The sequence below is a fragment of the Camelus bactrianus genome, chromosome 5, assembly GCF_048773025.1.
Source record: "Camelus bactrianus isolate YW-2024 breed Bactrian camel chromosome 5, ASM4877302v1, whole genome shotgun sequence".
NCBI lineage: Eukaryota > Metazoa > Chordata > Mammalia > Artiodactyla > Camelidae > Camelus > Camelus bactrianus.
The window spans coordinates 52577874-52604587 of NC_133543.1; the positions used below are offsets into that span (position 1 = coordinate 52577874).

The 26714-nt window shown below is 35.2% G+C and overlaps 1 protein-coding gene across 2 annotated transcripts in view; it reads right to left on the reverse strand.

Annotated features, from left to right (window-relative positions):
• Window positions 1-651: 651 nt before the first annotated feature.
• The window catches only part of TLK1 (tousled like kinase 1), a 126451-nt gene continuing 100388 nt past the window's right edge, over window positions 652-26714 (reverse strand). Inside the window, exons 13-21 of one of the 2 annotated variants that reach the window (XM_074363876.1) lie at window positions 18854-18951; window positions 16666-16747; window positions 13178-13269; window positions 12996-13085; window positions 12671-12840; window positions 12253-12388; window positions 9147-9258; window positions 7821-7928; window positions 652-3693 (exon numbers count right to left, since the gene is read on the reverse strand). In XM_074363876.1, the coding sequence (XP_074219977.1) occupies window positions 3517-3693; window positions 7821-7928; window positions 9147-9258; window positions 12253-12388; window positions 12671-12840; window positions 12996-13085; window positions 13178-13269; window positions 16666-16747; window positions 18854-18951 (1065 nt within the window). In that variant the 3' untranslated portion in view covers window positions 652-3516. The remainder of the gene's footprint in view (window positions 3694-7820; window positions 7929-9146; window positions 9259-12252; window positions 12389-12670; window positions 12841-12995; window positions 13086-13177; window positions 13270-16665; window positions 16748-18853; window positions 18952-26714) is intronic. The other variant, XM_074363877.1, reaches the window with a different exon arrangement.

Sequence of the window (26714 nt, forward strand, 5' to 3'; positions counted from 1 at the left end):
TGGTTCTAAAGTATGAGCTCTTAACCAGTATTACTGATATTGCCTCCCTTAAAACTAGTATGTACGTAGGCAGTGTTGTACATCCCTAGTGTTTTAAATGAGTGAGAATTTCTAGGTGAAAACCATGCATTTTGATCCTACTTTAAAACTAACTCTTCTAAGTTCTGTGGTTCTATGCAACCTTTCTGAAGTTGGTTTATACACATTTACTCAAATCTTTCCCATTCAGAAATTCAAGAATTCTCAGGGAAGAAAACCCTCAAAAAAAAAAAAAAGAGGGAAATGAAAGCAGGGGAAAGTAAATGGAGAGATGTGTGTGTTCTAATTCAAACTGACAGATGTTACATAAATTCTAAAACTGTTATAGAATTCCTGAGATCCAGGAACTGGAATTCTAATTTCACTTAAAAACTAGCTGCTAAAGCACTTTTAAAATTAGATTAAGCCACGAGAACACTAAAGTCTAGTATATTTGGAGGGAAATGATCAGATAACACATCTTAGAGTAAGATCTCACAATATGATTTTAAAGGTGTAAGAGTAGGGCTGTCTTTCACACACAAGTCAAACAGCAATGTAAATTCTAAGAGTAAACTAATAAAAGGACTGCAGAGTGCATTACCACTGCGCAACATAGCTAATAACATCTGATGGTAATCAGCATCATTGCATTTAATAAGTCACAATGAACAGCAAAACACACAATATACCCTTTAAATTTGTTTCACTGAAACTCTACCATTTTGGTTTCATGTAATGAGGTATTTGTAGAAGTATTTGTTCACATTATATGTACCATTCAAATTGAACTTTTTTTTTTTTTTAAGGAGAAGGGGATGGTGGCCAGTAAGAAAAATAGACTTGAGACTTTATTTTTGAAAAACAACCAAATATCTACCCAACTCCAGACATATAAATTAGGGTGGTTTCTACACTTACTTCCTCTCATCATGCACACAGTAAAGCTAATTCATTTAAAGATTTTAAATTATATGCAAAAACTGTACATTTACCTTACATCAGTGCTTATTAAAGGGAAAAGACCTTGGCTACTATCTTACAGATATAAGAAATGCTGTAATTTTAAGGACAGAATTCAGGAGACGAAAAAAGTTTAAGCTTCAAAAGATATTACAGCCAAAGATTGCCAGAGTGACTGAAATAAATGTGATAAATGCCAGTTTCTCAGGTGAAGGTACAGTATTCATTTTTGCTCAGTCAACATGCTGGGCTATGAGCATACCACCTAAAACCTGTAGCGTTTGTTTGGACGAACTTTAGGAGGACTAGATGGTCTTGAAGTTTGATTTATTGCCTATACATCTTGGATTCTAAATAGATGATTACCTAAACCCAGGCCAGGGCAGCAGTTGCATTTTATGGCTTGTTTCCCTCCTTCTCTGCATTGACAGTAGCAGTCACATTCATTCGTTTGAAAATAACCTGGTCACCACCAGATCTAGGTCTGTACTTCTTCAATCTCATGTTAGATGTGCATGTCCACTTAAATACCTCACCAAATTTTAAAAACCTGGGTATTTTCTTTTAATTCAGGACTTCAAATAACAGTTGCTATACGAACGTAGGATTTTATGATTCAGAAAGTGAAAACTCAAAAAATTTGTGGGCAGCACCTAAAGCACTCAGTCGATGCAAACATTCCATTACCATGTCAATTAAAAAAAATAGGATTTCTGTCTTCATCTACAGAGGAACAGGTAGAGCCCTTAAACCACTCCTGATGGGGCTAAGTGTTACTTACCCAGGATTAGCACTGATAACGGTTATTAGGTATACTTTAACAGCTTGAAATACTTCATACTTATCTTGAAGTATACTTGAAGAATTTATTCAGCTGATTCTTAAGGAGCTAGTCAACGTCCTAAATCTTGAAAGCTCCCTTCAAATGTTAACTTCATAGTCTTTAAATTTTAACTGTCATTGTTTATTACTGTTTGGCTACATTCTCTACAATTTCAGCAGCATCTTAAAGAGACAGTGTGTCTATGTACAATGAAGAACAAAATGACTTGCAACATCAGAAATAAGAGCCACAGTTTAACTGTACAATATTAAGGAGAATCTGTGGTAAGTTTAGCCTCCTTTTTCGGCAACATGGACAACTTACATTAAATATCAGCCTTATGAATGTGATGATAAAGAAATATTTCTTAGGAGTGAAACACAGCATCCTGAAAAAGAATGGTTTCTACCATACAAGGCAATTAGAAAATGTTCACATTTTAACAAATCTGTACAAATCACAAGAAACTTGTTTGTGGGACCATCATCCCACCTTGCTAAGAACCTTCTAGAAATGTAGAATAACCATGAATAATTTTTAAATCTAATCTATATGTGCTCACAGCCCTAGGACCCAAGACACTGATTTAGAGAACTCTTTATGTCCAACAGGGATCATTTTTACATGCCTTGATTGTTAATGAATGCCTGCTTTTATCATTCTATGATGTACAGTCAACTTGCACCTTTAAGGAGGTCATTCAATTTTTTTTAGCAAAGAAGCAACATCATTTAGCAGCAATTAAAGCGCCTTCAAGAAGACTTAAAAAAAAATACAATATCCAATTAGAAAAGCCGTATTTTTAAACATTTGTACAAGAATAAGCTGCTGAAACTTGGTAATTGAAATACAACATCTGTACAACAATTTACAATAGAGCTAGAAGGGAATTTATCATTATCCTGCATAGAACTGGTCTGCATTTGGTTACATACTGTCACTTGTAACAAGGCCTGGTAACAAAAGAAAAAGATCTGTTAACAATTCTAACACGTTGAAAACACTGGAGATATTATGATTTAGTGAATTCAACTGATTTCAAAACAAGCAGCTCATTTTGTCAAAGGTGTAAAGTATCTAGGAATAATAACTCTTCCTTTAACATAACCAGTGAAAAAACAGACTTTTGATTTCGAGGTACAACTTAGTAAAAGCCAGAACAGGCAGATGACAAAGTCTAACTTTGTCCAAAGACTCTGACTCCCACATTCTGTTACTATAAACATGACTGTCACTGTCATTCAGTTCTTACTTTGGTTTCAGCAGGTAAACTGCTGAATGCTGAAGAATGTATCCAGGCACTATATAGCTCTTGTGTTAGAAATATGTCTCATTTTTTTCCATGTGTTTTTAAATAATGAAAAACTACCCTTCGTATTAGAACTCTCTAGTAACAACCAAATGTATTATAAACGTTATTTACAGTGTTCCCCCAAACAAACAAAAAACCATTTCTCTTCTATTTTAACATGGTATTCCTGTTTCTGTGCAACAGGCAGTCACCCTTTACTGCTCAAGGTTACAGTCAGAAGTGTAAATTTATTCACTGTCCATGATCCACTCTCATACAAATGACGCTAGGAAGAACTTCAGTTCACAAACAGTTCTCAACCAAATCCTGTGTAAAAAAGAAAACAAAAACACTCAAATGCTGTCAAACTCGTGTGCATCTGGAAGCGATTCAAAGATACCATGCCGATTTTGTAGCGAAGTCAGTAAGTCATTATGCTTGAAGAAGGGGGCGTAGGGGATGCTGTCAGCCCGGCCATGTGTAAGTTTCCTGAAGAATTTGATCTTCTCATGTGTGGGAGAAGGTAGGGGTCATTTGCCAGTTGGTGCACATCAAATCTGTCTTCTTTTCGATATGCCAAGCAGCGTCTTATAAAGGCCTTAAAAAAAAAAGAGCAATTAAAATGTTTCCGTTTTCCAAATATCAATCAACTGAATACTACAGATAATGGACACATTTAAGACAAACAGATTTCATTCCATTGGGTATTTAAATATTTTTAAAAATTTTTTTTTGTAGCAATAAAATTATTACTTCAAATTCAACTCTCAACTCACAGCCCCTCATTTACAGTCCAAATATTACTGCTTCCATGTAAACTTACTACAGAAAGCTGCCTTTAAAAAAAAAATTTTTTTTGGTTGTGATTAAAATATACATAACATAAAAATGAGCAATTTTACCCTTCTGAATGTACTTAATGTCACTTAATTGTACATTCACACTGTTGTGCAACATCAGCACTATCTTATCTCTAGGACTTTTTCCATCATCCCAAACGGTAATTCATTTTCCTCCTTCCCCCAGCCCTCAGTAACCACTTACATGATCTGGCTATTCTAGGTACCTTATATGAGTCGAATTATACAATATTTATTTGTCCTTTTGTGTCTTTCACTTAATGTAATGTTTAAGAGTCATCCACATTGTAGCATGTGCCAGAACTTCATTCCTTTTTAAGGCCGAGTAATATTCCACTGCAAGTGATACCACATTTTGTTTACCATTTACCTGTTGATTGACATTTTGGTTGTTTCTACCTTTCAGCTATTGTGAATACTGCTGCTATGAACACTGGTATCTAAATATCAGTTTGAGTCCTTCCACTTTTTCTTTTGGTATTGACCAAGAAGTGGAAATACTGGATCACATGGTAATTTCAAAAAAAACTGATGTATTATTGACACAGTATATTAGTTTCAAGTGTTCAACATAATGATTCCATATTTGTATTGTGACATGATCACCCCAATTGTCTAACATCTGTCACCATATGTAGTTACAAAATTTTTTTTCTTGTGATGGGAACTTTTCTCTTAGCAACTTTCAAATACGCAATATAGTATTATTAACTATACTTCCTATGCTGCAACATTGTATCCCCATGATTTATTTATAACTGGAATTTTGTACCTTTTGTCCCCCTTCACCCACCCCTCACCCACTCGCCTCTGGATATCACCAGCGTCTTCTCTGTATCCACGAGCTTCAGGTTTTTGTTGTTTTTTTAAGATTCTACATATAATGGAAAGATTTCTTTTTTTTTTAATGGTCGAACAGTATTCCATTTATATATACACACACACACACACACACATTTTCTTTATCCATTCATCCATCGATAGACACTTAAGTTGCATCCATGTGTTGGGTATTGTAAATAATGCTGCAATGAGTATGGGGTGCAGATAGCTCTTTAAGATAGTGATTTCATTTCCTTTGGATATATACTCAAAACGTGAGTTGCTGGATCACAGGGTAGTTCTATTTTTAATTTTTTAAGGAACTTCCATACAGTTTTCCACAGCAGCTGCACCAGTTTACAATCCTAGCAGCAGTGCATGAGGGTTTCCTTTTCTCCACACCGTCATCAACACTATTTTCATCTTTTTGGTAACAGTCATTCTCAGAGGTGTCAGGTGATCTCTGTGGTTTGACCTGCATTTCCCTGATGATTAGTGGTTCTGAGTACCTTTTCATGCTACCTGTTGGCCACCTGTGTTACCTTCTTGAAAAACGTCTACTCAGATCCTCTGCCTGTTCTTAATCGGACTGTTTGATTTCTTTACATATTTTGGACATTAACCCCTTATCACATATGACATTTGCAAATATTCTATCCCATTTTGTAGGCTGCCCTTTCATTTTGTGCATGGTTTCCTTTGCTGTGCAGAAGCTGCTTCATTTGATATAGTCCCACTTGGTTTCACTAAGACTGATGTCAGGGAGCTTACTACTATGTTTTCTTCTAGGAGTTTTATGGTTTCAGGTCTTATGTTCAAGATTTTCATCCATTTTCCTTCTTGTGCATATGGCTAAGTTTTCCCAAAACCATTTGTTGACAAGACCGTCCTTTCGCATTGTATATTCTTGGCTTCTCTGCCATAAATTAATTGACCACGTGTGTATGGGCTTTTTCCTGGGCTATTCTGTTCCACTGACCTATGTGTTTGTTTTTCTGCCAATACCATATTGATTTGATTATATAGTTTTGAAATTACAGCATGAGTCCTTCAGCTTTGTTGTTCTTTCTTAAGATAGCTTTGACTATGTTTGGGTCTTGTGTGATTCTATACAAATTTTAGGATTGTCTCCTCTGTTTCTATGAAAAATGCCTTTAGAATTTTGATAGGAATTGTGCTGAATCTGTATATTATTGCTTTTAGTAGTATGAAAATTTTGACAATGTTAATTCTTCCAATCCATGAAAATAGAGAACTTTTCCACTTATTTGTGCCTTCTTCAGTTTCTTTCATCAGTCTTAGTTTTCAGTCTACAAATGTTTTTTATCTGCTTGGTTAAATTTATTCCTAAGGTCTTTTATTCTTTTTGATGCAACTGTAAATGGGATTATTTTCTTAATTTCTCTGATAACTTACTATTAGTGTACAGAAATACACAAATGTGTTGCACTGATTTTGTATCCTGCAACTTTACTGAATTTTATTTATTTATTTTTTTGGTAATGTCTTTGATAAAAGGCATCCAGATTAGAAAGGAAGAAGTAAAACTGTCACTATTTACAGTTAATATCATTTTATTTCTTTTTCTTGCCTAATGTTTTGGCTAGGACTTCCAATAGGCACTCTTCATTTCAGTGCACTTTGCTTTACTGTGCTTTGTGGATAAATCATTTTTGTTCTTGCTTTTTTACAAATTGAATGTTTGTGGCAACCCTGCATCAAGCAAGTTTATCAGCACCATTTTTCCAACAGCATTTGCTTTGTGTCTGTGTGTCACATTTTGGCAATTATCGAAATATCTCAAACTTTTCACTCTTACTATATTTGTTAAGATGATCAGTGATCTTTTAATATTGTAATTGTTTTGGGACATCATGAATTCTGCCCATATAAGACTGCAAACTTAACTGTTGAAATGACAACAAAGGATTTAGAATATTACATAAGCTTAGCTGCTAAAGCAGTGGCAAGGCAGGGTTTGAGATGACTCACTTCAAATTTTGAAAATTCTACTATGGGAAAAATGCTGTGAAATAGCGCTGTATGTAACAGAGAAACTGTTCATGAAAGGAAAAAGTCTACTGATGCAGCAAACTTCACTGTTGTCTTATTTTAAGAAATTGCCTCAGCAACCACCACATTGACCATTCAGCGGCCATCAACAGTAAGGCAAGACCTTTCACCAACAAAGATTACTACTGGCTGAAGGTTCAGATGATGGTTAGCAGTTTTTAGCAAGAAAGTATTCTTTATTAAGGTATGTACGTTTTTAAAGACATAATGCTATTACACACTTAGTAGACTAACATTATAGTGTAAAAATAACTTTTAAACATACCTAGAAACCAAAAATTCCATGTGACTTGCCTTCTGACAGTATTTTGCTTTACTGCGGTGGTCTGGAACTGAACCCACAACCTCTCTGAGGTGTGCCTATAACTGTTGAATGTACACTGCTGCATTTCTCCTTACAGTATTCTGGAGACTTCTCTTCCTGGAATTTTTCTTTTGTAAAACACTCCTCTCACCCTTACTCCACTTTACTGTCAGTGCGGTCAGAGAGTATGATGCCATTTTTGGCCATAATGTATTTTTCCTACTGAGCATAGAGCGTACAGGACAAAGTGAGTATTTAAGTAAGTGGCAACCAGATCAAGAACTTTATCAGAACCTCCTAAGGACTCTTCATGCCCCATTTTAGGCACTGGATCTGCTTCTAATCTGCTGGGGTAACCACTATCCTGACTCTGAACACCACAGTTGAGTTTTGCTTGTTTTGAGCTTTATGTAAACGTAATCATAGATTATGTTCTCCATTGCCTGGTTTGTTAAAAAAAAGAAACAGGGACCATACTTGGGTCCTTAAAAGATAAAACAGTCACAACCAAAGGCCTACGCAACTCTTCTCCAGAGTAATCACCAGCCCCCACAGGACAGATTTTCTTGTGGCTGCAATTCCTTTTACTTTACGTAAATTCTGTAAAATATATTTCATAAATTGTGTTTAAAACAGAGTAAGTACCTATTTACATAAATTTCATACCTTTGCTTCACTGCTTACAACTGGTTTTACAGGGAACTGGACTTCTGTGGCTTTTAATATTGTATTTTCTTGAAGAATGTCTTGTTGAGATTGATTGTGACCAAATGGCTTTAAAAAAAAAAATTTTCTCAATATTTTAATCTCACAAAAATATTTAAACAAATATTATCAGTTAATCCCCAAGATATAAATGATCTGTGTTCTAAAGTATCTTTTCTTCAGTTATTTGGAAGTTGGGATGCATTCTCATAGACTTTCTTGGCCTGCTATCAGTTACAGCTGTATTTCTATGTAATCAATCCTCAACATAGCCAAAACACTGAATAAGCAATAGAAAGTAATACTATTGCAATTAAGTAAAAAAACAAAACAAAACAAAAAAAACTTACAAAAAGAAACTTAATTTTCAAACATTGAGAATAAAGTTTTAAGTTTGATCAGAGAAGAGAGGAAGCAGTAGTGGAAATGTCTATGAAAAGGCCAAAGAATAAAATACTCTGAGCATGACACACTAACTTACATGAAATAGCTCTGGCTTTGGTACTAACATGCAGTGACTTCCTAAACAAGTTCATTAAACCTCTCTACTCACACTGAGAAACGGATTGAATGGGATAAAGATTTGAGAATATCTACAGTCACTTGTAGTTCTGACTTCAACATAAACAGAGGTTTGGAAAAAACTGGGACTAAGTTTAAACAGAGGCTACTGAAGTGTTTGACTCCATTATCCCTAACAAACAGAATAAAAATGTTATTTAGCACCATTAACACATTAGATACTTCTATTCCTTAAATTAAAAAAAAAAAAAAAGGCAAAAATGAGGCCAGATAAGCTGTTGTGACATTAAAATAATTCTGATCCGTGCAAATTTTAGGAAGTGATGATATATGTAAGATCATTTGAAAAATCTAAATGGAGTAATTATGGTTTAGGCATCCAACATGGAGCTGGGAGGCCACTACAGAAGTGGCATCACAGAAAACCTGAACTTTCTAAACTGTATCAAAGTCAAGGACACATCTAGCTGTTTTCAAAACCGTATCTGCTAGCAGCTGCCAGCTGCAACCTTGCAGTTTCAGAGTTCCCCTGCTTTCCTGGATTTCTACTTCCCAGGCTGCTCCTGACTCCAAATAAATGTTTTGTTTGTTTTGGTTTTTCCCTCAACCAAGTCTCCATTCTTGGAATTCTTGGGTAACAGTAGATATAGAGAAGAGGACTGGCACTCCTTGGAAGGATCTAAATTGACTTCAAGTTAACGAAACTTTAATATGGGAAAATTCAACTGATCTCTATACAGGTGAATCTGGTATACTTTAACTTACCTTTCTACCATAAAGACACTGAAAAAAGATGACTCCGACTGACCAAACATCAACCTTGTTGGAAATCTTTGGTGGTTCCTTTCCAACTACAAAACACTCAGGAGGTAAATACCTAGGGTTTTGTTTTTTGTGTGTGGGGGGAGAGAGAAAAAAAGGAAAAGGTACTATTAACAATTTATAACTTAAAACCTTATAAATGCAAAATCTTAGAACACTCATTTTATCCATACAGAAACTATGAGTGATTTCACTGATGAAAGTCCTAACTTCTATTTATTTTTAAATTGTAATTGGCTGTATTTCAAGTGTCAATTTCTGGTGTATAGCACAATGTCCCAGTCATGCATATACATGCACATATTCATTTTCATTAAAGGTTATCATGAGATATTGAACATAGTTCCTTGTGCTATACAGAAGGAACTTTTAAAAAAAATTATTTTCATATATCGTAGCTAACATTTATAAATCTCAAACTCCCAAATTTATCCCTTCCCACCCTCTTTCCCTGGTAACCGTAAGATTGTTTATGAAGTCTGGGTGTCTGTTTCTGTTTTGTAGATGAGTTCATAGAGTGCCCCCCCCCCCTTTTAAAGATCCCACATATGGGTGATATCATATGGTATTTTTCTTTCTCTTTCTGGCTTAGTTCACTTAGTATGATAATCTCCAGGTCCATCCATGTTGCTGCAAATGGCATTTTATTCTTTTTTATGGCTGAGCAGTATTCCATTGCATATATATACCACATCTTTATTCAGTCATCTGTCGATGGAAGCAAGTTAAATGTCCACATGTCTTGGCTATTGTAAATAGTGCTGCTATGAACACTGGGGTGCATGTATCTTTTCACATTAGAGTTCCTTCCGGATATACACCCAGAAGCGGGATTGCTGGGTCATATGGTAAGTCCATTTTTAGTCTTTTGAGGAATCTCCATACTGTTTTCCATAATGCTGCACTAAACTACATTCCCACCAGCAGTGTAGAAAGCTTTCCCCTTTCTCCACACCCTCTCCAGCATTTGTCACTCATGAAAGTCCTAACTTTTAAAGCATTTACACCCCTATATCATTTGACTCTAGAGCCAAAACATACAACTTTGTGATAAAGTATGTAATAATACAGTTGACCTTGGAACAATACGGGTTTGAACCTCATGGTTCCACTCACATGAGGATTTTTTTCAATAGCAAATACTATATAGCACTATACAATCCATGGTTGAACTGTGGATGCAGAGGAACCACATACAGGAAGAGCAACTCTAAGCTATACTCAGATTTTTGACTGTGCAGAGGGTTGGTGCCCCTAACCCCTGCATCATTCAAGGCTCAACTGTATATGGATTTATCTACAGGAATGAAAAACTGTCATTAGAAATGGCAATATTCTATTATTAACAGAAGTAATCTTTTCCTCTTCCCCTTCACCAATATTCAAACTGTAGGCAATTCTCTTGCTAAACATATAGAAAACAAGAATGGCTGTTAAACACTATGCTATACCATCTCTCAAGGTAGAAGGCTATCAGCAAGGAGAAGAGCGTAGGAATAGATACGAAAGCTATCCAGGAAAAATGACCACCAGGATTTAGTGGATGACTACATTTGAGACCTGTCAGGGAGAGACAAAACTCACTGTCTTCTAAGTTATACTGAAAACAGTTTAAGCTTTTGGGGGGATGAAAGGCAATCTGTGAATTCTAAAAGTCTGTACAAGACATCCAGTTTACCAAATACATAGCTAAAAAACTATGACTAGAAAACTAACCATTACTTTTTAGAACACTGTTTCTATGAGAAGTATAATTCCAGGTTACTAGATGGAAATGCCATGACATATCTCCTTCCTGCACAGCATCCTAAACATAGTTTCCGTGTCTCATGCCCATCTGTCAGGAAAATTTCCTTGCCCTGCCCTATAGTAGGGCAGCCAGAGTGAGAAGGTACAGTGGGAGTCTCTGCAGAGGAAGGATGATCTATTACTTACAGCATGGTTTCCAAGCTGTTGTCCACAGAATACAGGTTTCTACCAAGAACTGTTTCTTTGTTTATTAGGATTCTAAGATTTTGTTTGTTGTGGAAAAAAGGAGACTTGTTGCTAAAAGAGGAAAGTCTAGAGGCTACTGATTGAGGATACTGACTAGCTACTAGTTAAAATTAATAATGAAAAAAATCCATGATGTAATTCATATTCCTAAAAAAATGCCACATGCAGAATTTGAAATACTAAAATGGCTTTAAAAGAATACATGGCCATGACTCATCCCTGTTTTGAAAAGTAAAGTCCATTCAGACCTGTGGCATTTTATGGAACTGGTTATTACTGGCCAGGCTAATAGTGAAGACTGTTACAGAAAACCTAATGTCACAATTATGTTTGTAGTCACCATCCTGCTCAATGAAGGTGATTACAGTTACCTTCCTTCCAATTAAGATTGCATTCCTTTTGCTAAACTAATTTATTCTGAAAACTAAATTTGTTTTGAAACTTTATCACCTATGTTCTCCACTTGGGCATATTTGGTTAAGTTTGAAAATTCTCACTGAAGTAATTTTTGTCAACACCTAGGTACCCTAAGGGCATGACATTCATTTAGACTTATAAATCTAGATAGAACCCTAGATTCACAGATAACTCTCAGAACTCTTAATGACTTTAGATATAAGTCCAAGGACCAAGATTATGCCATATTTCTTCCTCATCTATGATCAACAAAACAGCCATCTCCAACAAAAAACTGTAAATTAAAAACCTCTACAGAGAGGACTTGATGATGTTGTATTATATTAAATATTTTTAATGATAAACATCACCGTAACATTATAGAAGAAGACTCATGAATTCTCCATGTTAGGAGTTTCTGGCTGGGAGGTAATGAAGTCATCTGCTAATGCCAAGATTTTCTTTCTCCAGGTTGCTCATATTTACAGTTAAGCCCAGATGAGAAAGAGGACTGGATGACAGTAGTCTCCCTCTCAACTCAGAGATTTCACCTCAGTACCCTCACCACACCAATTGCAAAGGTACATGAAAATATAAACTCTTATAAAAAGATTGGGCACTTATCTAGATAATTTAGTGTTTTTCAAAATGCACTTACCAGTAAGTGCCTGCCCCCTGGGAAGTTAGATCCATTCCATCTACACCATAGCTATCGTCATCCATAATCTTGGACAGACCAAAATCAGTGATTTTGATTTCTCCACATGCTGTTCCATCTACCAGAAGAATGTTCCCTAAAAATAAAGTATAAAGTTCTTTTAATGATACATAGATGAAAGACTTATCTTTACTACTAAAGCTGATTTTGGGGAAATGATATGTTTAATAAAATACATATGTAAAAATTTTAATGTAATTAAAAAATATATTTAAGATATGATTTTTAAATGTAGTGATATAATAAAAATATTTTAAATTCTACTATTCCACTGACTTTTAAACACAGAACTCAAAAACTTAATGACTTTTAAAAACTACACTCTATAGCTTAAAATTAGATACATTTTATTACTTACCTGGCTTAAGATCATAATGTATAATAGGGGGTTTGATTTCATTGAGATATCTTAGTGCATTGACAATTTGCATTACAATAGACCTAGCTTCTTTCTCTGACATTAATTTATGTTGCTTCAGATAGAAATCCAAGTCATTGCCTTCACAGTATTCTAACACTGTACAAAACCTACAATGGAAAAGAAAAAAAATTAGACATAAAATATTATCCAATAATTCAGAATCACAATGGACAAATGAAGAGGTTATATTATCACTACAGAAAGGAGAAGCAAAAGCCAACATGTCTTTTCTTAAAAAGTAAATCCTTTAATATTTGCTTACGTATCTGTATCCAAGGAGAAATAATCATAGAGTTTAACTATTCTGGGGTGATCCAGTTCTTTGTGTATTCTATACTCTCTGCAGGCATGTCTAGGAGAAGAGAACGTGTATTAATTCTCCATGACCATTACATACACTTACAAAATTGATTTAAAAAAAAGTCATAAAGTGTTAATATTTACTTGTGGTAGTTTTCCTTCTTCTCATCCCTCCAGCTTTTATTGAGCTGATGGATCTTCACAGCAGCGTATCTTTGTTCATAAAGGTCAAAAGCCTAGGATTCAAGAACAGAAGAGTTTGGACCAAAGCTGAAGAGATTTTTTTTTTTTTTGGTGCTAATCTTTGCTATATGAAATTAGAATATATATTACAGTTCTTGGTAGTCATCTCTGCTAAGACTATATAGTTCAGTGGCACATATAGTATCAGAAATAAGACAAATTACATGGTGCTAAATCAGAGAAAGCCTTAAAGTGAATGTTCATATTCAAGTTTCATAAATGCCAATATATTGAATCAAGATAAAACAATAAAGCTATCATTTGTTTTTAATATGGACCCGCTCCTCTGCACTGGCAGTAGCAGTAAGAGGCCAGGAAAACAGATGGCTGTAATGCTTTTTTTGGTGGGCTGAACAAAGCAAAGCCTCTTCTCTATCTTTACCTAGCAACTCCACTTTTTTCCCCCAATTTGTTTGAAAATTAAAAGTTCTTAACAATTTCCTAATTATTTTTAAAAGATTCTAAACTTTTATTATGAAACTGTTCAAACATAAACATAACCATATGTAATTATCACACCGAACTATTTTAGTAATAATTCCTTAAACTCTTCTCAAAAAACGTCTTATACTGTTTTATTCAAATTACCAGCCTATTTCTAAAATACAAGAACAGTATTCTTTTAAGACTTTAGGTGACTTATAAATGTTTTTAAAAAACAGTATCATTGAAGAAAGATTTAATAATTTAGGTTCCACTGTGACTTACACACAAAGGTACTCCTTTAACACTGAAAGCTTCTATATTTATTAGGAAGAAGGCCCGAGTCCCCCCTACCCCCATCAATTTAACCTTAAAATAGCAGTAGGGGTAAACTGCTTGTCACAAAATTATAAAAGCATGAAATCAAAAATAATATGGGATACAGTAATTAAGAATATTTACTTTGGAGCGGACCTTTTAGCTGCATGACTTTGTGCTAATACCCTCTTCTCCGCCTTGGTCTCATTTATAGTTTGGGTTGTTGAGAGAATTAAAGGGGGTAAAACATATCTGTGTATTTAAAGCAAGAAAGCATAAAGGATAAAATTCAAGGCACTCATAACAAAAGATAAGAGAAGAAAATAAAAGCCTAAGTATACTACAAATAAGGTTATCGTCAGTGTATATTGATTATAATAATACAATCATCTTTCTCCCAAGTTTAAGAGAGTATGGTACACCCTCCCATAAAGCTAACATGGTAATCACAGAGCAACTGATTCAATATTTCCTACTGTGGTATAGATAAAAGTCTGTTCTTTGACAACCTGCTGCTTTGTTTCCCAGTGGAACTGGCAACCATGAAAGGGCTTTGAAGAGATTGGACAGAGCTGTCATTAGTATTTAAGTTAGTACTGAAAGTTCAAATCATTAGGCTCCCCACAATCTGCATCTTCTAATTTCTATAAAAGTCTTCAAAAAGAAAAGCTCCTTTTAACCACTATCTGTGGGGCTAAACAACAGCTGAAATACTGTTGGGCAGCGGCAGAAGGCCGTTGTGAAAGCTAGCCATAGTCTCAGTAGCTATGCAACTTTCAGGCTGAGCCAGTGCTGGCCAACTGTACTTCTGGTGGTTCTTAGATCCACAGTGAGCTGTCAGGATATTCTCTACCTTACAGCCTGAGTAAGACTGCTCAACCATTAAATGCTTCAGGATGAACTATCTTTAGAGTCAGAGAAATAGGAATTGGAAGAGAGCTCAGAGATCAGTCTTGATGAATGAGGAAGATGAGGCCTATGACACTAAATACTTGTCTAAGTTAACAAAACAAAACCAAAAAATAGTTCAACTGTCAGATGATCAGAACTGAAGTTCCCTGAATCCAAATCCCATAATTTTCCCCAGAGTCAGAACTAGATAGATACACAGGTTGTTTTCTATAAACCAAAAAGACATAGTTCTTGTCCCACTGAACAGAGAAGACGTCTAATAGTAATCTGACGAGCTTACATTTACTCCACACCAATGTTTTATGTGATTTTACCTGTGATACTCATTTCATCACTGCAATGATCCTGTGATGTAGCTACTGTTATTGCAAGATGAAGACAGTGAGGTAGAGGATGGTAAGCAATAAGCCCAAATTTACATTTAGTAAATAGTCAGAATCAGGATTCAAATCCAGTCTATCTGGCTTCAGAACCCAAGGTCTGAACCACTGACTATACTAAAACATAATGAAGCACAAAGTGTCACAAGGAGCCTATACAACGCAGACTCAAAGGGAAGCCTTCTACAGGAACTGAAGTTTAAGGTGAGAGTATGACCTTCAACATGACTGTATCCTAAGAGCAAATACGAAGCCACTGGGGCTTATAAACAAGGGAGTGAGATGATCAGACTGCATTTTATAAAAAGGTCACCCTAGGCTGCAGCAAACATAAATGAACTGGAGAAACCCAATGCCTAAAAAAGGTGATCAGGCAGTGCGATGCAAACAAGAGATGATGAGGCCTTGAGCTAAAAGAGATAGGAGAAGGGTCATTGCGGGACTTAGGAGAGCTTAATGACATTGATAACAGCAGGCACCAGGGACTGGTTTATGTGTTGGGGAAAGGGGTTAAGGGAAAGGTGGAGTGAAGGATGGCTTTTAAGTTTTTCACTGAAGGGAATGGAGAGATAAATGGCAGCGCTGTGTATTAAAGTAGGGAGTGGTGTCAGAATAAGGGGCTTTGGAGAAGAGGAAGATAATTTCTATTTCAGATGTGTTTATAGTACTCATGAAACATCCATGTGAGGCAAACAGACTCAGTCATGTAAACCAACAGGTATGAAGCTCAGAAGGGAAGTGTGGGGTAGATATCTAGGTACCTGTGTATCTCTATCTGGGAGTGAAATCAAACAGATGGTAACTCAGTGCATGGGGAGGGATATATTTGCAAAGGAGAATAAGAATGATGAGGAACTAAAATATTTAAAGGTTGGGCAGAAACTGAAAAAAAGGTATAAAGCATTAAACATGATGAGTAAAAATCTACATTTACTCATACATATTTGAGAAACACTGACCTTAAAATAGGTAGAAATTTGGGTAAACTCAGGACATGTGAGACTTGTGACACATGTTTAAATTAAGGGACACCACCTTTTCATAAATGTACCATTACTAAATGGCTACCTGCCTATCTTGATGCTAACAGCTGTTATTATTTGTATCGGACTCACTAGTGGTAAACAGGTACCAGGTATCAAAGGGACTTCGAAGGCACAAAGATAGTTTTTAGACTCTTGAGATAAGACAACAACCTAAGCCACCACAGACCCTCTTTTTGTAAAGAGAGGCAGGACATAAAACCAGTCCAAAGAAAAAAATCATAAAATCAATAAAAAGACAAGTACTTCTTAACCAAGTACTTCTCTACCTTTGCTGTATTAGTGTGAAGAACAGAAAAAAAAAGTACATTACCTTATATACTTCACTAAAGCCACCTCTACCAAGCAGATGAAGTAATAAATATCTCTCATTTAACGTCGGATGATCTTTGAACCTTAAGGATGAGGAAAAAAACACTCAGCACATGAAAACACACACTAAAAGCTTTCTTCCACAATAAAGTTCCACTGTCTTATTTTACTCCTAGCTATTTCTGTTTCAGCTAATTTTGAATTCCGTTCCATACTTCTTTTCTTTCTCTACCTGCATGACTGTCACCCATCTCAATGCTTTGGTGTTCACAAAGCTTAACATTTATAGCTAAATATTCAGGTTCAATGACCAATGATAGCACTGTGATAAAGAGCTATCAACTATTGTATCACCAACAGCTTTATGAAATCCTGTACTTAGTCACAGGAATTACTTCCCTTAGAAAAATATACTTTTATGTTGGGAGTCACAGTTAATGAAGTTTTACAGTACTGACATGATTAAAAATAATTATACTTATAAATTGGTTTTCATCCATGATTAAATTTTATGATCTCTGCCTTCTATAAATAAAATTTTAGTTCCCAATTTAAAAAGGAAAGGTTTAAAAAAAATTTAACCACAGACAATACTGCTATTACTATTTAGTTATTTACTGCACCTGCTATACATTAAATAAGCACTCACATGTATTTCCTTTTAGTTCTTAACCAACCCTTTGAAGTAGGCCCTGCTACTATCTCTATTTTACACATGAGGTCACTACAGCACAGAAAGGTTAAGTAACTAGTCCAAGGTCAACAGCTAATATACAGCAGGGTTTAGCAGAAAAATGTGGTTCCAAAATGTGCACTCTTGAAATTGAAAAAAAAAAAAAAAAGTCAATGCAGCTCTATAATTCTTCATGCAAATACATTATATTCTATTCAAAATCATTGCAGCTTTGATAATTTAAGCTTTCCTTGAAAACTTGTACATAAAAGATTTCTGCTTAGTTTTAAAGCAAGTTATAAAACTGTAATAATTCATTTAATTTTCATCAAGTGGACCAAGTTATGTCCACAAACAAGTTTGGACTTAACTTTCAGAAAAGCCAATCATAAATTAGTTTTGTCTTACATGCTTTATTAGAGTTTTCATCTGGTACAATTAAGGATATTCCATAACTATATTATTTCGCTGACTTTATAAACTGGAATGAACTGTGTTCATACAGATGATTGTGAACAGGACTTCTTTTAGGCAAGATATTTATATTTCACAGCAGAAATAGGTCACTGCCAATTCTGATACTCATATTAGGTCATGAAGATTTAAACTATGTAAGTCTTAGAGGGAAAGTATAAAAAAGACATCCCTCCTCTCCTCTACTTTGCACTACTAAAGCCAAGTGGTGCCTTGCTTAATTTCCACTTTCTTCATAAAGCTCCCACCAGTCCAGATAATTTCTCTTCTTTGAATTCCTTCAGTATTTAATATCTATGGCTCTCATTTTGATAACTAGGGATTAAGTACAGAGACTATAACTTAAACGACTTTTCTATTTCTTCTCCAGTTTCTACATAAAGCTGGACACATGGCTTACTGAAATCTCTCTAGCTGAAATAATTTCTCCTTCAATACTATAATATTAACTTCGGTATTCAGTCACGTGCCAGGCACTGATCTAGGTTCTGGGGATAGAGCAAGAACAAAACTAAGTCCCTGCTCTCATGTAGCTTACATTCTAGTGGGAGGAAACCAATAAAATAAGTGAAAAAAAAAAAAAGAAATCTAATACCAGATAGTGATAAATGCTATGAAAAAATAAAGTAAGGTAAGGCTCCTGGGACAGGGAATGGAATGCAGCAAGGACTGCTATTTTTGACAGGGTGGCCTAGGGACAGCCTCTCTAATGACCACTTGGAGTAAAAATAAGAAATAAGCCACTCGGAATTTAGAGGAGGAACATTTCAGGCAGAGGAAATAGCAGGCACAAAAGACCTGAGGTGGTAAAGTGCTAGACAAGTTCAAAGGGGCCAGTATGTCTGTGACATGGAAGTGAGGGGAGGATGAGAGAGAGGGCGTTGTGAGGTGGCCAGAGACCAGATGAGACAAGGCCTTCTGAGCTGTGGACTTCCAGTCTATGATGAAAAGCACCCCCAACAAGGAAATACTGTGTTCATGCTCTCCAAGGGAAGAAAAAACTTTTACCATGTAAGACTGTGAAATACAAATAATGACTTACTGTGAATTATCTTCATTATTTATTCTTTTGAGCTCTCGAATGTGAAGATTCCTGACTCTTTCCAAACGTTCAAGTTCTGCCTGGATTTCTGCCTCTTCCTGAAAATGAAGAGAGGGGACTATAACAAGCTCACTTTATTTGCGATATAAAAAAGATATTTTTACCCATGCACCAATTTTTTACAGTGATAGGAAGAACAGTGTATTATAAAGTACCACTGAGTTGAAAGACCAAAGTGTTCTTTTCAATGCCTGAAAGATGGAAAAAGGTAAGGCAAAAAGCCTATTTCAAGAAACCATCCTCCACATGAAAATCTATACCTAATGAGATGCTGAGTTTTATGCTGTACTACAAGAAATCTATTTTTATGTCTAAACTGAAAATAACTGCAAGGTAGCCTGAAACTGACTTTAACACAAAAATTTTATTTCTGGTACGTCCAAATTTTAATTTAAGGGGAATAACTTACTAGTACAAAACAAATGAAATGAAGATATTTTACAACAGTTAAAAAAGGAAGAAAGAAAGAAGACAGAACCAATTATTCTGAGACCTTACAACATTTGGAATACACAAACACACACATATAATCTGACCTCGTTTTGGATAAGTCCCACTACAATCTTAAAGAGACTAACACAAAAATTTTATGGATAGCTATGGCAGATCCTTAGTTATCAGAGCAGATGCAGGAAAATCCTAAAGAAATTTTAACATTCCATTTAATCCAAAAATTTTGATGTTTTTCATGTCCAAAACATACAATTTTAGAAAATTAAACCAGACACCAAAACAATCACTCATCACACACACACACACCTTTGTCAATATAAATTTAAATAGTGCTTAAAACACAAGGATATACCAAATTTCAGTGGAAAGTTCTAGAAATGACCAATTTTATATTTTTGAATAAATGTGTTGAGTAAGTAAACACAGATTGCCTTGGCCCAGATGTGTACCACTACCATTATAAATCTTTACCACATGGAGTAAGAGGTATTTCAGAATACTGTACTTAAATATTTTTGGTTTTCATTAGCACCATCTCAGTGATTTATCTTCTGATATTATAAATCCTTTATCTCAAAAAGTTAATAATTCTGAAACTTACTTTGAAAATATAAATATTACTTCATTGTAAAGCAGATAGTAGTGATATAGTCTATAACATTTTCATCCAAGGCTTAAACTGAAAGGAATATTTTATGCATCATAAAGAAAAACAAATGTTTACAGATTAAAAAATATATTTCAGTATTTAAGTATGTTGTTTTGTATTCCACTTGACTTTTAAGGTTATTTCAATTATTTAATTCCTGCATAGATATCTGATGTAGATTAGGCATTAGACGATAAATAGAAACTTTCAAAATAAATTTAAGATAAACCTTTCTAAAAATTTGGGGAGTTTTCTAAAATAGGTACACTAAATTCTTCTAATTTAACTGATATTTCCTCACTTAAAGTAGCTTCAGTCTCAAATATTTCTAATTTTCATGAAAAGAGAAAAAAGATAAGGTAATATCTTAGGGGATTAAATAGTTGAAGATTCATTAAAAGGACAGGGAAATAGATTAAGAAGCTTTCGAACAATAAAGTCAAACCACAGTTTAGTTATATAAAGTAGAATATGAAACTGGCCATATAGGTGTACCCATGAGTATGAAAAAACTCAAATTCATTTACAACACAGAACACAGAAAGTGGTAACTTACTTTCTTCAGATTACTAACGTTTGCTGCCTTAAAACTTCCTATTAATTTCTTACATGTGTAGGAAGCTACTAAACACTTAGGAAGCTGGTGGGAATTTAAATAATCTGATAAAACTGTAAAATGCCTATTAGAATACCAGCTGAAATACTTATTTCAACTTTCATTTGAAATTCTAGTATACTATTGCAAAAGTGAATTTACAGAACTTAAATTTTATTAAGTCATAAATATACAATTGTAAGACTCAACTAGATAGCTGATACATAATCACTTTTTTTTTTGTAGTCTTCAGATGTTTATGCAATGGCAGTAATAAATACCACAAAATACTAAACCAAGAAAGATGTATGTCTGTGCCAGTTAAGCAAGCTTTTTATCCTCTATAAAATGTAACAAATGTGTCCCTAAGATCTTATACAAAAGCACAGGCAAGCTTCATTCAGTTTGAACTGTAAAGTTTACAGGAAAAAATGAAATGTCAGGAGCACTAGGGGGAAAAAAGCTGGATCCTAGGTATTTAAAAGGAAATGTCAAGAAAAGGAACTGTAACCAAGTCATACACAAATAGACATAAGTCCTCCATAGTCATCAATGAAATACATTTACATCTTCCATATTGTAACAATATTTATTCCACAACCTTGGACTTTAAAGTGACACACTCCTAGGGGAAAGACAGTTCAGCAACTCTAAGTAATTCTTCTCCAATCCCACTAAGAAAAAGTTTACATGCTTTTTATGCATTGAAGGTTTGTGTTCCTCCCAAATTTTGTATGTCTAAGCCCTAAAACTCAATGGGAGGGTATTTGGAGATGGGAACTTAAGTGAGGTAATTAAAGTTAGATGGGATCGGTGGCTCTATGAGGAGGAAGAGAGAGCTCCTTCCAACCCCTCCACCTCTTTGTGGGAGCACAGAGGGAAAAAAATCACGTGAGGACTTGAGAAGGCGGCCATCTGCAAACTAGGAAGGGAGCCTCACCAGAAACTCAACCCTGCCGAACCCTGATCTTGGGACTTCCAGCCTATATAATTGTGAGAAATAGATTTCTGTAGTTTAAGCCACCTACTTCCTCTGGTACTTTGGTATGGCAGCTTAAGCAGATTAATACACACACTTCTAGGCAAATGCTATGGCAATACTGCCTAGCATCCCCTCCTTAAAAGAATGGGGCAAGGCCCAGTTTAGGTCCGGCTCGGGTGCTGGGGTCTAGAACGCGGCAGTCTCAGCAACGGCCGCAGGTTCAGGGCAGGCCGCCCGCCCCTGCCCGAACCTGCCCTTATGCCCGGGCCTTCCTCGTCAGCGATCGTGCTTGGAGGGTTCAAGAGAAGCAAGGCTGACCTGGGCTCACAGCTGACCTGAATCATTACAGAATAGAATCCTCAAATAAATGGTAAAGGTAGGCCAAATTGCCAAAATAAAAGACAGGAAATACAACTAGCCAAATCATGCTTGGGTAAGAATACCAAGTCTTAATCCTCGAGTCACCCACAAGCTGAGCAATTAAAGGAGAGAAAGTCTAGAAGAAACAAACAGCATGTCTAGAAAGGAACTGATCTCTGTAGTCAGTTATGGTGTTGAAGGGACATGAGGAAGAAAAGACTGTACTAAAGAGAGGTAGGTTCGGTAATCACATACAATAAAAGGACATGGCTCTTTTCTGTTTAAACAAAAAGATACAGCAATGGAAAATTTAACAATACATACTACAACTATTTTAACAGTATTTTAAAATAAGCTCTAATATTCTGAATTACTTATATATATTAAAAAAAAAAAAACCCAGGTCACACAAATCAACAAGAGATCAATACTGTATCTTTTAAGTAACTTGAAAAAAACACCACCTTCCAAAACTTTTAACTAACTTTAAAAAATGTAAATGGATGGTAAAACTGGTCTGCCTCTCACCAGATATTCAGCATAGAAATGCTTTATATTTGTAATCAAAGTCCCTCTGGCAACTTAATATCCCCTTGGCTCAACATTCTAAGCCAAAAGTATCTCACAGCAATGTAGAAGCTCTGTAAAATGCCAGGTTAAAACTGCTAGGCAGGTTTGGGGTATTTCTGAGCAGATTCCTTAATGGCAGTTTTCAAACAGACAATTATTAAAAGAAAGGTGGGGTCTGTACACATTAAAGCTATAAAGCTTAAAGACTTAGAAAATGCTTTTTCACATGTAAAACTGATGCATTTCCTGAAAAAAAATTCAACATACTAGTTTAAACCTCTTTAATAAATCTTTCAGGTATGTTACATGCTAGCCCCACCTCAACCCCTCAGTGTTGAAGAGTTGCCTTTCTATAAAGCCAAGATAAGACAGAAAGTGTTTTCTGATGTATCATTCTCAGCTTGCCTATGATCCATGAGGGTTGGTAAAAGAAAAGAATTCTGTGTAGTATATTATGAAGATGGTGGAAGCAGAGAAAAAAGCATACCACTTCCAATGGTCTATTCAGTGGCACCATAACAACATTAGCTGGTCTGGGAAAACTAGTTCAGAATGAGGTTTCATCAAGTTTAACACTAAATTCATTGTGGTAATATGAATATGAATCCCTCAAAAGTTAGTATCCCTAGGTCCTCAAATTAAGTTTTAATTTCATAAACTATTTATAATGTCATTCTAAAAGTTTATCATCAGGAAAGTGAAAGCTGAAATTAAAAGGCACCATTAAAAGCTAATAGAAACGTCAGTACAGAAAAAAAGAATTAAGGAGAAAATTATTACCAATTTATTTCAAATTTATCCTTATTATATGTCCCAGATTTCCTCTATTATATTCTTTCATATATTTAACTATGGATATGAGACAGGAACCACTGGAAATAGGAACCAACCAACAAAAAAACCCAGCTAGACAGAATTTTGAATTTACAGAGATGAGTTTTGAAACTACTGCCTGTAATCCTATTTTTGCTTGAGCAATGATTGTGCAGATTGAGGAGCAGGGTAGAGAAGAGACAAAATTATGAAATTCCTAGGGAGATTTTCTTTCCTAACTATATATATATTTATTTCCTAACTAACTAACTATATATATATACATATACATATATACATATATGCTTCCTCCACTCCCATCCTCAGTCACTAGCTGGATATTACTGATGGGAGCATACTGTGTCTCCCTCAGGTGTGTTTAAGTGGCATTAGTAATTACTTTAAAAACCTTCGTGTTTTCCTCTCTCTGCACTTCATTTCCTTCTTTGGGGGGCAGGGGGTCATTAGTCTCTCTTCACATGCACACATACATACATTAACACTCCTAACTGGGGATAACTAACTGTTCAAAGGGTCAGGTTTTGATTCTGTTAGTTCCCCCATTCTGTTTAAAAAAACCAAACCCTATCTTCCCAGGAGCAAATAAATGTTAACAGTTCAACTGAATGGCAAAATTTAAATATTTAGTATACTTCCTGAAAAAGAAAGCACAGCTACTATTATTAGAGGGATGAAACTCCTTGATGTTAAACACTAACTAAGATGCTGACACCACGCCCTGGAATTTACAGAGGTACAATGCCTTACTGTATTTTCTCCCAGCTTTCTACTTCCTTTTAACCTTTTCCAAGATTTTGGTGGATTCTACTTTATTTAAAGTATGAAAAGATTTACCTTTCTACACAATAATGAGAAGAGCATAATGTTCTAGATTCTTTCTGTTCATTTGCATCTAAATGGCACTAGAATTGTAGTTCTGATGGCCAGTGGTCAAGTAACTGTTTTCTCTTTTTTGTGAAACAGTAATCTCTAGACTGAACTTACAAGCCTGAATTAAACCCTGCTCTAATCAATGGTTAACATGATTTCTAAGACTCTTCCCCAAATTTAAAACACTCCATTGCCTATACAACAACTGGATTAATATTAAACACTACAAAAGTAAAACACATTATCTCTAAATTTTCATTTTAGAAACTGAACATCATCTACTACCAAGTTAAGATGTATGACTATAAATGGGAAAAAAAGAGCCAGGAATATGTTTGTAGGTTCATGAGAGTAGGAAGAAGAATATAAAGACTGAGAGCTTTCCTAACCACAGTGAGTTCCATATTCTCTCAGCATAGTCATCTTTCATAAAATAGTATAGTTTTTAAATGAGAGGCAGTAATAAGGATAAAACGTCAAGTTTAGAATTCCAAAGCTCCTCTTGGCACTTTTCTTGCCCACACAATGCCAAGAAGTCAGGGATCTCATAATATTCTTCATGGGCTTAACGGTGACATTTTCATATAGTGCATTTTCACAAGACTTGCACTGAAAACTACTTCCTACACAAGTAGCACCCTGTGTTACGTTCTAGAGTAACAGAACGTACAATGTGATTGGCTTTAATTGAGAGAAAAATTTCCAAAAAATTTCTTCCAGTTACGGCCAGGAATATAAAGGTGAACACACAGTTTCACAGATTAAGCCCTCTAACATTATTACTTTCATATTTTTATTCAAACCTAAAGTGACAAGAAATGTCACATATGCAAACTTATTCTTTGTGGTCATACTGAGGATTTGATAAATCAGATGACAGTGGTATTCTAGAAAGAAAGACCAAAGGAGATATCAAACTTCAAGAATATTTGGGGTTAATTCACCTAAAACCAATGCCCTGTATTCTCCACTGTTCAAAAGGCTTGCAGACAATCCATTGTCTTCCATTTCAACTAGTTGCATGGTCCTCTGTGAAGGAGTGAAAAAGAGCTGTGTGCTTGTTCTTGACCTGTAAAGATTTCATCATGGAAGATTAATACTGATGCTGCTGCTGCCTGTTACTGGTTGTTTCTCTTTGCAGGTGCCAATATCGGTCAGAGAACAGGATTTCAGTGGCAGAGTTGTTGCTATACTGTTATCTCTTCAGAACGGAGGCACAAGGAGAGATGAATGCCACATCGCAAGGAGCAAAGGAGAGAGAGAGAAAGAAATGGTGTCAGGTGGCATGTTGGATGCGATTTTTGTTTTAGTAGAGATTGAGATGACTGCAATTGTTTAGCTGATTCCTTCGGTCTGCAAAGATACATTTGTGTTGGTGCTGATGTTTCTTGACTAATCCTGTTTCAATTACAAGTTGGTTATGTTCATCCAATAAAAACTTCTGGCACTTATATTCAGGGCATGTAAGTCTCTCTCTCACACACACACACTCACACCCAAAACACATACATTCAAGCTCATCCCTACTACACTAATATTCCATACTGAGATGTCAGATCTTCTATATATGCATTCTCTCCAACTAATCAAATATTTAAAATCTGGAAGGCAACAAAAATTCGAAGACTAGAAAACAAGGAGCAACACATATCCACATGCTTTTCACATCACAAACTTGCATAACAGCAGTGGCATGACAGTTATAGGTCCTAGTAAGTTTTAAAATTCTTATTTCCTCTTCATTTTTGGGTAACCTATCTTTTAAATAATATTACAGACTACAGAGAGAATCCATTACAAGAAAGACAGTTTTTTAGGGATTTTTTTTAAAAAAAGTTGTCTGTGTTAATTTAGTACGAATTCTTGGAAAGCAATCAATGTAATTTTCTTCAATTCCAAAAAAATTATCTGAACTATACAAATAACAATCTAGCAGAACTCCTCAAATTACAAAGGTAAATTACTTTCCCATAACTAGAACATTATCAAAGACTGGTATCAAAGCAGGATCAACCATAAAAGCTAACTGGTACATGGTTTATTTGCTTCCTTAAATCCACAGATTCCACATGTGGCACAAGGACATAAAGTGGCAGTGAGTAGCTTTGCTTCAAAGGAACAACTTTTTAAAGATAGGAAATTATTCCCACTGCAATTAGAAGCTTTCAATAAGTGATAATTAAGGAAGTTTCTGCATAATGACTGGTAGCAAAAAAAGTTATTTTTGAAAAAGTTTCAGGAATAATATGTATAATCTCCATATATTTTACTACAGTTCTTTCCTGTTCTACTTTATTAAATCCTTAGCTATATAAAAGGTAAAATTATGCTAAAGAGTATTACATATTTTACCTGAAAAAGTGTGTTTTCTGTTGACCTTTAAAAATAAATCTAGAGTGAAAAGCAATAAACCAGCTAATAATAAAGAAATATTCCAGTTGATCAAATAGTCACTAAGAATACCCGAGGAAAGTAACATATGACAGAA